This window comes from Molossus molossus, unplaced genomic scaffold (genome assembly GCF_014108415.1).
Source record: "Molossus molossus isolate mMolMol1 unplaced genomic scaffold, mMolMol1.p scaffold_m16_p_7, whole genome shotgun sequence".
In the NCBI taxonomy this organism is placed as follows: domain Eukaryota; kingdom Metazoa; phylum Chordata; class Mammalia; order Chiroptera; family Molossidae; genus Molossus; species Molossus molossus.
The window spans coordinates 21,993,339-22,005,566 of record NW_023425401.1 but is presented as its reverse complement, the minus strand read 5'-3'; the positions used below and the strand labels follow the sequence as shown (position 1 = coordinate 22,005,566).

At 37.5% G+C, this 12,228-nt stretch overlaps 1 protein-coding gene across 1 annotated transcript in view; it reads left to right on the top strand.

The window, feature by feature from the left end:
• Positions 1-12,228, top strand: part of LRRC72 (leucine rich repeat containing 72) — a 34,263-nt gene that overhangs the window by 20,736 nt on the left and 1,299 nt on the right. Inside the window, exons 5-8 of the mRNA XM_036247014.1 lie at positions 871-981; positions 7,656-7,745; positions 8,665-8,817; positions 12,159-12,186. Of these exons, the coding sequence (XP_036102907.1) occupies positions 871-981; positions 7,656-7,745; positions 8,665-8,817; positions 12,159-12,186 (382 nt within the window). The remainder of the gene's footprint in view (positions 1-870; positions 982-7,655; positions 7,746-8,664; positions 8,818-12,158; positions 12,187-12,228) is intronic.

The following is a 12,228-nucleotide window of genomic DNA, read 5'->3' as shown; positions in this document are numbered from 1 at the left end:
ACTATGGATTAATTTTATATGTGCAACAATTTCTAAACTGACTATTTCAAACCAGGTATAAAAGTACATAACGTACTATAATCATGAAATATGAAGAGATATAACACAAAATGTTTTTCTTTAATATTATATATCATAGGATCAAAATGTCATACATTTTAAGATCTACCATGATTTCATGTACCATGAAGAAAGACATTTTTGCCAATTAAACTATGATGTGCTATCACAAATAAACAACCCATTTTCACTTATGTTAAAAATGTGGGAAATTTTTAAAATTTAGAATCCACAAAAATGATATGAATATTTGTTTTGTATGGTGTAAAGAAAATAATTATTTTAGTTATGCAAATGTTCTAATTTAATATTTTTTTATTATTGACACTATTACAGATGTCCCATTTTTCTCCTTACTCCCCTCTACCCTGTCCCCAACCCCCCTTCCTTCTGGCCATCACCACACTGTTGTCTGTGTCCATGGGTTATGCATCTGTGTTCTTTGGCTAATTCCTTCACCTTTGTGGGGGAGGTATTGAACTGAATGAGTAATTAGTCCCTTGATTGGCATTATAAATCTAAATAACATCAGCAAAATAGAAGAAAAGAAAATACCCCTTCTAAAATCAAACCAAAAAATCATTGCTGCAGAAAAAAACGCTGTAAAACAAGAACTCTGAAAAGAAATTGAGTTTACATTCCCACATTGTACTCAATTACATTCTGATGCTTTGTTCTATTCTTAATGATAATTCACAATATTATTGGTAATAATTCTTCCTCTCACCAGCTGAACTGTATTGTTTGCTTTTGTTTCGTGTGTTCAATGCACATTAAAAATGTTTAAAATCTTGTGGAAATGTGTTTCAGGCCTGCACTCTCTGCCTTCGCTGCACATACTCCTGCTGCACCACAACGAGCTAACGGACATCAGTGCAACCGTGAAGGAGTTAAAGGGAATGCTGAATCTGAAGACCCTAAGTATTGATTTGCATTTTTATATGGCCATATGTCAAAATAGTAAAACACAGGACTTTAGTTTTCTCATTTAAATTAGGTCAATAACTAAAATACTTAGATATTCCTGAAAACAAGCCTAGACCTGTTCCTTTAAAAAAAATATGTTTGGGAAAGAGCAACAGGTAGGAAAAATTTTTTTGTGAAATGATAGGACATGCCAAACGGAAGTGACAGAAGATGACTTCCATGTTTTAATCTGTGGTTTGGGTTTTTCTTCAGAAGTGAGCTCTAGCTCAGATTATACGACTCCATTTATGTGACGTGTCCAGAAAGAACCCATCCAGCAAGAGAGCAACACTGAGAGGGACCTCTTTTTAAATAGGTCACTGTTTTCCCAGGGCTGGGGGACAAGGGAGCCGGGGAGTGACAGCTAAAGAACAAGGGGTGTGGGTTTCTTTTTGGGGTGATAAAAATGCTTTCAAATTGGCTGTGGTGATGGTTGCCCAACTCTGTGAGTATACTGGAAGACACGAATTATGTATACTTAAGATTGATGAATCCTGTGGTAGGTGACACATTATATTAATGAAGCTGACACCAAAAAAAAGTAAATTTTTATTTAAGCTTTTAACTGGGTGAACACCAAACTTCATTCGTGAATCACACCCAGCAAGAAACTGGCCTCAGTATTGGAAGGAAGCATGAGATAGGTTGGAAAAATGAATAATGCACGGTTTCTACTCTCAGTAAGCCTATAATACTGAAGGGTAAATAAACCCATTCGCAATCGCTATACCAGCCAAATGGTTCCAGGTGTTCTAAGGGAAACGATGATCGAATCAATGAATGGGTTTTTAAACGTTAGAGTTTGGAAACATCTTTGTATAATGTCATGAAATGGATGTGGGTTTTTTTCCCCTATTCATTTCTCCAAATACCCTGAGACAGTGTTTTGAATATGAGTAAATTGGTGTTGATGGTGGAGGTTCTAATCAGATCAATACATTGATAGTGATTAAAGTTTTCCTATGTTTTCAGTGTTAATCAATTACATGTACTGTATTTCGGAGAAATGATTCATGTGATTATAAGTGAATTCTTTAAACCCAAATGTTAGTATTGCAACAAGTTCATGGCAATTTCATGCTTATTTTTGAGATGTGATAAGGTCTGTGAAAGACTGAGAATTTGCCTGCATGTTTCAATTATCTGTCCCTTGTGTGCTGAACAGATGCTTTTAAGATTAAAACACTGGTTATGCCGGATCCAGAGTTCTCACACATCTTCAATTTTCTATAAAATGGGCTAATAGCTACTTCTCAGGATTGCTTGAAATATTAAGCTATTTCTGTAAAACATTTTTTAAAAAAGCATTTTTGATACTAATGCAATTTTGAAATAGTAACAAAAACAAAAATTGCTTTATTGTGGATTTGTAAATTTTATAATGAATTAAGACGCGCAGTCTAGAAATTCTGCTAAATAGTAAATAGATTAAAAATATAACTGACATTATAAATAGTAATTATTATAATACATATTTCAATGTCTTTCCTGTTGAGAAAATGCTTTCTTAAAATATTATCATTTAAATCTTCACAGCAATCCTATGACATGATTAGAATTATTGCCTCAGAGCTTTAACCAAACTACTAAGAGATGCTGAAACTTATAGTTATGCCTTCTTTCTTTTTTGTTTTGTTTTGGGTTTTTTTGGTTGATCCTCACCCAAGGATATTTTTTCTCCATTAATTTTCAGAGACAGTGGAAAGGAAGGGGGAGAGAGAGAGAGAGAAACATCAATGTGAGAGAGACATTGATCGGTTGCCTCCTGCATGACCCCCAATCAGGGCTGGGGATCAAACCTGCAACCCAGGTACTTGCCCTAGACTGGAATAAAACCTGAGACGCTTTGGTTCCTGGGCTGACACTCTAACCACTGAGCCAAAACGGCCAGGGCTGCCTCATTTCTTTTAGTTATCATTCATTCATTCATTCATTCATTCATTCATTCAACAAATAAGTATCATGTGTTCACTATGTGACACTCTACTAGATGAGAACACAAGAATGAACAGAAAAGACCCTGTCTTTTTTATGGAGCTACAGTTTTATAACTCTCAGGCTAAACATTTCTTACAGTTGAAAGGGCTTGATTCGAAACTAATTAAAGAATTGGCTAAATGTAAGAACTCAATTTAAGCTAACTTATTTTAAAATACAAAATTTGGCGGTTAGCTGTCGGGTGTGTGAGAACACAGGATTGGTCAGCGTGAGCGCCCTGCAGAAGTGTCTTTTTCCAGCCTGGTAGTATAATGTCCGTATACTACTACCCGTAACACAGTTGAACTGACCTCGATGTAAACGCATAGTGATGTAATTCAAGTTATATAACTACTGTTTTCTAACTGAGACTCTGGTAGTGGGATCATACTTTGAAATGGAGAAAATGCTGTGTCCAGTTACCCCCAAAAAAGGCCTTTTTGAAAAATTTTGGTAGCAAGTATGCACATTTTGAACCTTTGCCCTATTTTCGTTAAATAAATTATCTGGGGGAAAATGTTTGCATTTGCTAAACTACTTGCTGTATTTGTGCAGTAAAGTGCTCAGATTAAGTTTCTAGGAGCCTCATTTGCAATCACAGATTAGATTCAGCTCATTAGCTATAAGAAGTTCCTGTATTTTGAAATATTAAAATATTGGTCTTTTCGAGTTGTAAAACCATATAAAATGCTAAAGTGTTATTATTATTCCACTTCAGTGGCAAGTTCTTCAGAGGGTGAGAGAATGGCCTGGAGGTGGCCCTCTAATCCATTCCAGCAAGCACCCCCAGCGGCATTGTGAGAACTTCCAGAGAGTGCCCAGGGGATGGAGCTTCGGGGCCTGAGCCCAGCTGCAGAGTGTGAGGTCCTGGGAAGTTCTGACTTCCCGCTGAGTCAGGAGGGCCCCACCTCTGCTCTGCAGGCGGTCCACCTCCCCACACCCTCCTCCGCTCCTCTCTTCTCTTCCCTTCCCACCTCCAGACTCTTTCTAAACCAGGGTCCACATGTGTCAACGACACACTTCCTGGCTGAGGACGTTCACTAACCTGCCGTCCCCCGGACGCTTTCCCAGCACAGAGGGAACAAAACACCAACAGCAGCGAAACACTTACACTTTCCTGCTCCTAAACTTTTAGTCTCCACGTGTCTCAAATTCTCTGTTTCTTTAGCTTCACTGTTGGAAAGTACATACTTAGATGCCTCCGTGCCATAATTTTTTGGACTTTCCTCTTAGCAGAGCTGTAAGGATTCGCCCCTGGAGACGGGGTGCCCTGTCCAGAGGGGGTCTTCATTTCCTGCAGGTTCTGCTCTCAGACACTGCCTACCCTTCCTCACTGGGTGCATAGGGCCAACAACCAGGGAGGGAGCAGGGGTGCCGAGAGACCAGGTGAGGCCACCATCTCAGGGGACTCTTCCTTTGAGCCTTTTTATCTGCAATGTCCCTCAAGGTGGGACCACCCCTCCCAAACAACAAACAGAACAGTCCCCCAGTAAGAAGAGCCAGCGGGGTCTTCCCTGCTGTTTGTCCTGAAGAAGAGAATATGCTGACCCCTCCGCTCTGTGCATCCCCTGCTTTGGTGGCGTGCGGTGGCCCACAGATTTTAGTTAAAATAAGCTGGTGATAATCGTGGAGATGCTGACCTTACTAAGTACCTTGAGCCAGAATCGGGAAATCTTAGTGTCTGATTGTTGACATCTGGACGTCCTTCCACGGGCTGTTCACACTAGAACTGCCTCTAGCTTCTCTGTATCATTTTCCCCACGTATCCAAATGGATCTGTTGGTATGTTATTAATTACGTCAACTTTCTTCAAAGGTGGTCTTAAAAACATCCGGGCTCACTTAAATTATGACTTTAAATTCTGCTTTAAAAGTTTAAACAGACTAACTGAAGCCAATTAATTAGAAGACTGTATTTTTTTCTCTCTCTGTTTCAATAAGTAGAGTCACACATGTGACTCATGTAACTCAAGGGTGTGCAGTACGGTAGTAGAAACATTTTGATATATTGTTGGGTGAATGTAAATTGCTTAGACTCAGAATCCCAAATTAAGATAAGCAAGACAGTGCTGGCGCCACTGAGGTGTACTCTATAAATGTAGCCTAGAGGGAAGGTGGATTAAATAGCATTAACCTATTGAAAGTGAAAGTGTAAGCAGTTTTGCCTCATACCTTCTGAAGGAATGTACCCCATACATCACAGAAGGCTCTCAGAACTTTCAGACACAGGAAACCGGTTTCATATCTTAGAAACTTAATTTATGGTAATTTTAGTAGCATCATTCCAAAACTCATAAATCCCAAATGTGAAATGCTTAATAGTATAGAAGGAGAAAAAAAGACAGTTAAAAGTAAGATTGCTTCCTTCTAAAATTTAAGAGCGAAGGAAGAAAAGTGAAGAATAATGAAGATGAAATGCCTTTCAAATTATTTAATTGTGTTTATTTTTTAAAGTTAATTTAGGCAGAGACTGGGTTTAATAGCAGAGTTCTCAGACTTGCTGTCAGGATTTTACTTGACGATGAGATGGCTGCTGAACCATAATAAGTACATCGGATTTTGAGTATTGAGACATCTTCTTAATAACTAATGTAATAGCAGTAAATCCAAAGCTGAAGCCCGAAGTTTATTTTTTTAATTTACATAAAGATGTCACGTAACTAAGCACGAGGAGAAAAAGCCAAGAGAGGACATGAAACAGTAATGTTCTCAGAGGGCAAGGGAATATGAAGGGAATACAGGCAGTGATGTGGCTGGAAGCTGTCGGTACATTTTCCATGAACATCCCATGCAATGGAAGATGAGCATGCTCCTAGCTGCTATAATGAATGATAGGATTATGAGGTGTCCGATGTGATTCTCCAAGAGAGTAACCAGGGCAGACTTCTGCTCTAAAGAAGATGTGACTTTTTCTCCCTCCTAAACTCTCATTAAAAACCATTGTGTTTTGCTTTTATATCCTTGAAGAGTGTCCTTTTCTCTTCTCTTCCCTTTCAGACTACAATGCATGATCCCTGTGGATCTTTTAAAATCTGTCCTTATGACTGGTTTAATATATGTGCATTCTATTCCCTGTCCTGTAGCTATAATTATTTGTTACCATGTTAAATTCCTTCTCTTTTAAGATTAAAATTCAAACCGGTTTGCCTTCACTTAAGAAATATTGAGAAATATCCATTTCATTCTTCCTCTTATTAACCCCCAAATACATACACATTTTCCTTTCTTTTAAAATTATGTTGTTGCTCCTGGCTCTACATGTTCCTTTATGCCTTTCCTTAGTCTTAAAACATTTTTAGGATGCACTGGGTGTCTTCCACTGTCTGCTTTAAATTCCTCTAAAACTCAAGTTTTCCACAGGGAATGATTATATATAATGATTGTGTTAGCCATAAAAGTTTGTGTTTATACAACAAATATTAAAACATTTTATAAACTGCAGAGAAAACATCCAGATGATTAACTTTTTCTGTTTTTAATCCAAATAGTGTGTTGTCTTTTAAGCATGCCACCCCCATTTTTAGGTTACAAACTGTTCTTTATAAATGTTAATCAGGTTTTTTTGGATTTCTAATGTTTAATATTTTCATGATCTTATCAAGCCTGCTTGTATTAAAGCTACAAGCAGTACTGCTCAATTTAACGTGTACAATGAAAGAGCCTCATTGTAAAAGTGTAGTTGTACAATAGCTGGAGCTCTTTCTGCTACTGCCATCTAGTGGTCCTCACTAGATGTATCTTCCCGAAGTATTTTTGAGAAATGCCATGTAGGCAGAATCCAGTAGCTAAAGATATCCAACTGGAAATCCTAAAAGTTTTTCTTCACATTATATTGGAAAAAAAAAACCTGTTTAAGAAGAAGAAGGAAAATACTTTACCTTTTCCATGAAAATTAAACCGACAGAACTTTCTATTTGAAGATTTTTTTAAATGTTCCAGATGCTGATGCCTAAGGAATGTGAAGTGCCAGGAGCTCTTCTACACCCACATGCCTCCCACCTCCAGCCACTGTATTAGCCAGGATGGTTCACTGAGTACCTAGCACCTGTGCACAGGAACTCTGAGTGCCCTGCACCTGGCCAGAGGTACATAAGAGGCAACATCCACCCTTGCTCAGCTCTGCTTCTGCTGAGATCTGAAGTTGCTACTGGCATGTACATATTCTGAGCTATGCTCAGTGGTATGAAGTGGAGAAAGAACACTCTTAGAACAGAACATCTCTGCCCATCTCTACCCATCTCTACACAGGCATCCTTGTGACCTTTGAGACTGGAAGACGAGAACCAAGTGAACAAATACTTTGATAAAGAACTTCATCAAGACCCCTATAGAGTTAATAGCTAGTTCTTTCTTACTAGTTAACTTGTGGACATGTTAAAAATTTACTCATTTGTGGCAGATTTTGGTCAATGATATGTCCCCAGCACCTAGCACAGTTCCTAGTAGACAGCAATAACCCCAAATATTTGTTGAATGAATGAATTTAACAGGTAGGAAAAGTAAGTGCTGCTCTGAGTAAGGGTTTGCTGAGGCTGTTGGTTTGGTCCGTGAAGCAAACTTTTACATGTCCTTACGTTTTATGTTAATCCTGAAATTTTTCTTATTTTATCAAATGATAAATGAAACTAATTTTGAAATCTGATATCTTTGCAGGTCTCTACCAAAACCCTTTTTGCCAATATAACCTGTATCGTTTATATATAATCTACCATCTTCCAGGAGTAGAGTTGCTTGACCGAAATCGTAAGAACACCTTTTTCTTGCAGAGAAATACTTGAGAGGCAGTTTTATAATTCAGTGGTTTTAAAAATGTTGAATATCTTTGAAAATAATTTTCTGTGTAAATGAAAGTTTTAAAATTATTATTGAAAGTTGTGCTCTATGCAATTTGCCCTACTTTAGGAATTTATGCCTCTTGATCACTGTCTTGGAAAGGTCACCCCAGTGTGAGAACAGGTCTCCAGATTCTAAGTTAGACACTAATGTGTAAAATGCCAAATCATTTACCCCCTGGTACCTTGGTTTCTTATTTCAAAAATGAGAGAATCAGACTAAATCTCTTAAGGACTGTTTAAGTTCCAAAATGCATATACTTTGAAATTCTGTAAATATACATATATTAAAATATATATAATTAATGATAACTTCTTTCTGAATATATCTTAGACATTGCAGATAAACTAGTATATCTGATTTATATATGCTGCCAAAACAATCAGTGAATTAAATTTTACATTTTTGGAGGCCTGATTTATTACCTATCTACCTACCTTTCTATCTGTAGGTCCAAACAGTCTTAATAATCACTGAGTACCTTCTTAATGAGGATATATCAAAACCTGTGCTTATGCCTTCTCTTCCTCACAGCCTTGAAGAAATGAGGCATGTATCACAGTGGGATTTCAGTCACCCATGGTGATGTGTTAGGAAGGGCCTGGGGCATTAGGATTCATTGGTGCCTGTGACCCGCGGGGCATGTATTGGGCACTTGTAAGGTTATTGGAATAACTGTGATAGCCCTTCCCAAATGAGTTTTGACAGGATGTTCACTTATACCATAATTCAGATAAATATCTTTTTGAAGGTGTCCCCATCTGTCTTGAAGTACTCTGCATGTCTGTTTATAATGCTATGCCATCACATTACTTTTTGTATTTATCAGAAGTTACAGAAAAGGAAAGAAGATCAATGATTACCATTTTTAACCATAAAAAGGCTCATGTTGTTCACTCAATAGCATTCGGAGAAAAAGTAGATGCCTCGTGGAATCCTAGGTCGCCATTTAAGCAAAAGCCAGCCCACAGAGTACCTCCAGGTAGTTTGGAAAAAGAAAAAAAAATGAAATCACAATTTCTCAAACTTTTGGGTAATTTGATAATAATAATAACTGCAAGTTACAATAAGCTAAGTACTTACATAGTGAAATAAATATTTTCTAATTTAACTAGTCAAATTAAAGTGATATGCAATTCTTGTCTTCATTTACATATATTAAATTCGATGAAGTAATATGATAAAAATGAGATATTACATTGAAGTCCTTACCCCAGCATCCAGCATAGTAAAAAAGAACCAGAAAGTAAGCTACAGTTGTTATTATACCACTATTTTTAGACATTTTTATCAATTAAAGCTATCAAATTATAATATAGAAAACATATTCAGAAGAAATAAAGATCGTCTGCAATTTCTCTACCCAGAAATAAGCACTGTTGATATTTTTGTCACTATATGCAAGTATATGTTGAATATATTTAGACATTTTATTAATTGGGATGATATTTCTTGTATGTAACAAAAATCCAACTACAGTGACTTACACAAATAGAGGTGTATGTTTCTCATACAGTAAAGAAGCACAGAGGTAGGGGCCCAGGGTTAGTGTCAAGTTCAGTGATGTCATTAGTGTTCAAGAATATACCTCTCTTTTGTTCTGCTATTCTTAGTGTGTTTTGTAGTTATAAGTGGCTGCTGCACCATCAGGCATCACAAAGAGGGATTAGAATACATATAGAAACAAAAGACTTTCTCATGACCCACTGCAAACATACATTTGAAAATGAAAACACATTCTAGAAAAGAGTTTCTAGAAACAAAAGGAAAAATATTGAATTGGAAAATAGTTTTGAGGAAATTACCCATAATACAGCATAGAGAAAGAAAGATATAGAAAATACTAATTAGCTGTTGAGATAAGTAGATATTAGAAAGATAAGGTTCAATATACATTTAGTAGTCATGAAGGGAAAAAAAGTAGAAAAATTGGACAGAAGATAATGTTTGAAGTAATAATGGTTGGGAATTGTCCAAATTTGGTAAATGATATAAATCCTTCAAATTCATCAGACAAAATTAATCCAAAGACATAAAAGACTGATAACAAAAATCCACACCAAAGACAAAATAATCTTAAAATAAAAAATGTAAATTTACCCACAAAAGAATAATTTATAGATTCACAACAAACTTCCCAACTACAATTGGGGAAGTCAGAAAACAGTGATCTAATACCTTTCAAATACTAAGGCAAAGTAATAGTCAACCAAGAATTTAACAACCAGCTAGATTATTATTTCAGACAGAGCAAGAGAAAAATAAATGAGGACAGCCCTGGCCGGTTTGGCTCAGCAGTTAGAGCGTCGGCCGCAGACCAGAGAGTCCCAGGTTTGGTTCCTGCTAAGGGCACATACCTCGATTGCAGTTTGTCCCCAGCCCCAGTTGGGGTTCTGTGGGTGGTCAATGTTTCTCTCTCTCTCCCTCTTGTTCTGTCTGAAGATAAATGCAAAAATGTCCTTGGGTGAGGATTAAAAAAAAGGAAGAAATAAGGACAATATCAGGAGTTTTTTCTTAACTATTTATTGTGAAATTTTTCTAATATAGAAAAAGTTGAAAGAATATTAAGTATATATGCCCATGCATATTCAATAATAACATATTCTGCCATATTCACCACCCTCCATTAGAGTTTGACTTATGTAAACTGGGAAATATAAAAGTATTGCTGAACCATTCAAATACTTCAGTAGCAGACATTATGACATTTCAGTCCTAAATAATTTGGCCTCTAAATTTAAAAAGCATCCTGCTATTTAGCCACAACGCTATTATCACACCTAAGAAAAGTGACATTCATATTATTGAATCTGTCGTCCATGTTCAAGTTTTCCCAGTTCCAAGATGACTTCTATAACTGCTTTTTCACAACAGAATCCGGTCAAGATTCATAATTACATTTGGCCTTTATGGCTCTTTAATCTCTTCTTATTTAGAATAGATTCCCAAGTTGTTTCCATGGCTTTGTGAAGAGACCAAGCCAGTTAAAACAATGTAGAATTTGGCCCTGGCCAGTTTGGCTCAGCGGTTAGAGCGTCAGCCTGTGGTCCGGAGAGACCCGGGTTCGGTTCCCGCTAAGGGCACGTACCTCGGTTGCAATTTGTCCCTGTCCCTCCACATCGATGTTTCTCTCTCCTCTCTCTTCCTCTCTCTCCCTCCCACTCTATCTGTACAAAAAAATGGAAAAATATCCTCGTGTGAGGATAAAAAAAAAAATGTAGATTTGTATGATTGTTTCCACAAAGTGTCATTTATTCCCTTTTCTCTACATGCCCCGTAGCAGCGGTCCTCAAAGGTGGTCCCCAACCAGCAGCAGCACTTAGTAATTTATTACAAATGTAAATTCTTGCCCCAAACGAGAGCTACTACACTGGAAACTCAAGGGTGGGACCCGGGAAGCTGTGCTTTTACAAGCCTTTCAAGTGATCTGTGCCTACTCCAGGTAGAGGGCAACCTCTGTAGGGCAAGCCGCTGGCCTTGAGATCAGATTCAGGCTCTCGCTAGCAAGCAGAAAGCTGTATTTGGGACATTAACTTGCTTCAGCTTTCTGATTTGTGGGAGACTTGAGTCAGCCCCTGGTGCAGGGAAGGATGCCATCAGCTTCTTTCTTGAAGCAGAGGCCGTGTGCTCCCTGCTGCTTATGCATTGGCAAGAGCTCACCCTGTGGGCTTTGGTGGCCCAACAGGTGCCGCTAACATTCCATTTCTAGCCTGGCACTAGGCCTTCTGAAGGGGAATAAACAGAGCAAGGACAGTCTGAGAGATACCACAAGAAATCCAAGCTTTGAGGACTAGCCTTTGAGCTCCGGAGCTAGGGAAGAAGTAGATTCTTGTGATCTAGGATTTGTTTATTCCATTTCTTTGAAGTTAATGCCAAGAATCCAAATGGTTTAAACTGCCCTAAATATTTCTCCTCATTTGGTCTATCACTCCAGTTGTAGATACACGTGCCTCTCTAAAATAAGGGAAAAGGGTCAGTTCCTGCACATGAGACTCTGTATCCAATTATAAAAACTCCCACTTGGGTTCCCTTGGTAACTAAATTGATTAAGCATTCTGTTCTTGGAGTTTTGAGATGTGTATTGTATTTAAAAATTTGCCTCAAAACATAAGACAAACCTAAGGCACTATATGTCTAAGGTAAAATTTCAATTTGGGATTTGGTACGAAGGCTTTTTTGGTGGATTGAACTGTTCATGTAAATGCTTGATCGCAAACCAGAGCGCTATGCTCTACACTTTTTCTTTACAGCATTGTTCCATTGTTTTAAAATGCTAAAGAAATATTTGAAAGATACTAATTTAGAAATATGTATTTCTTTTAGATTTTGCATTTGCGAATAATGTAGACAAGTAAGTGATTTTCATTTTACATTTATTATTGGATTATTTTCA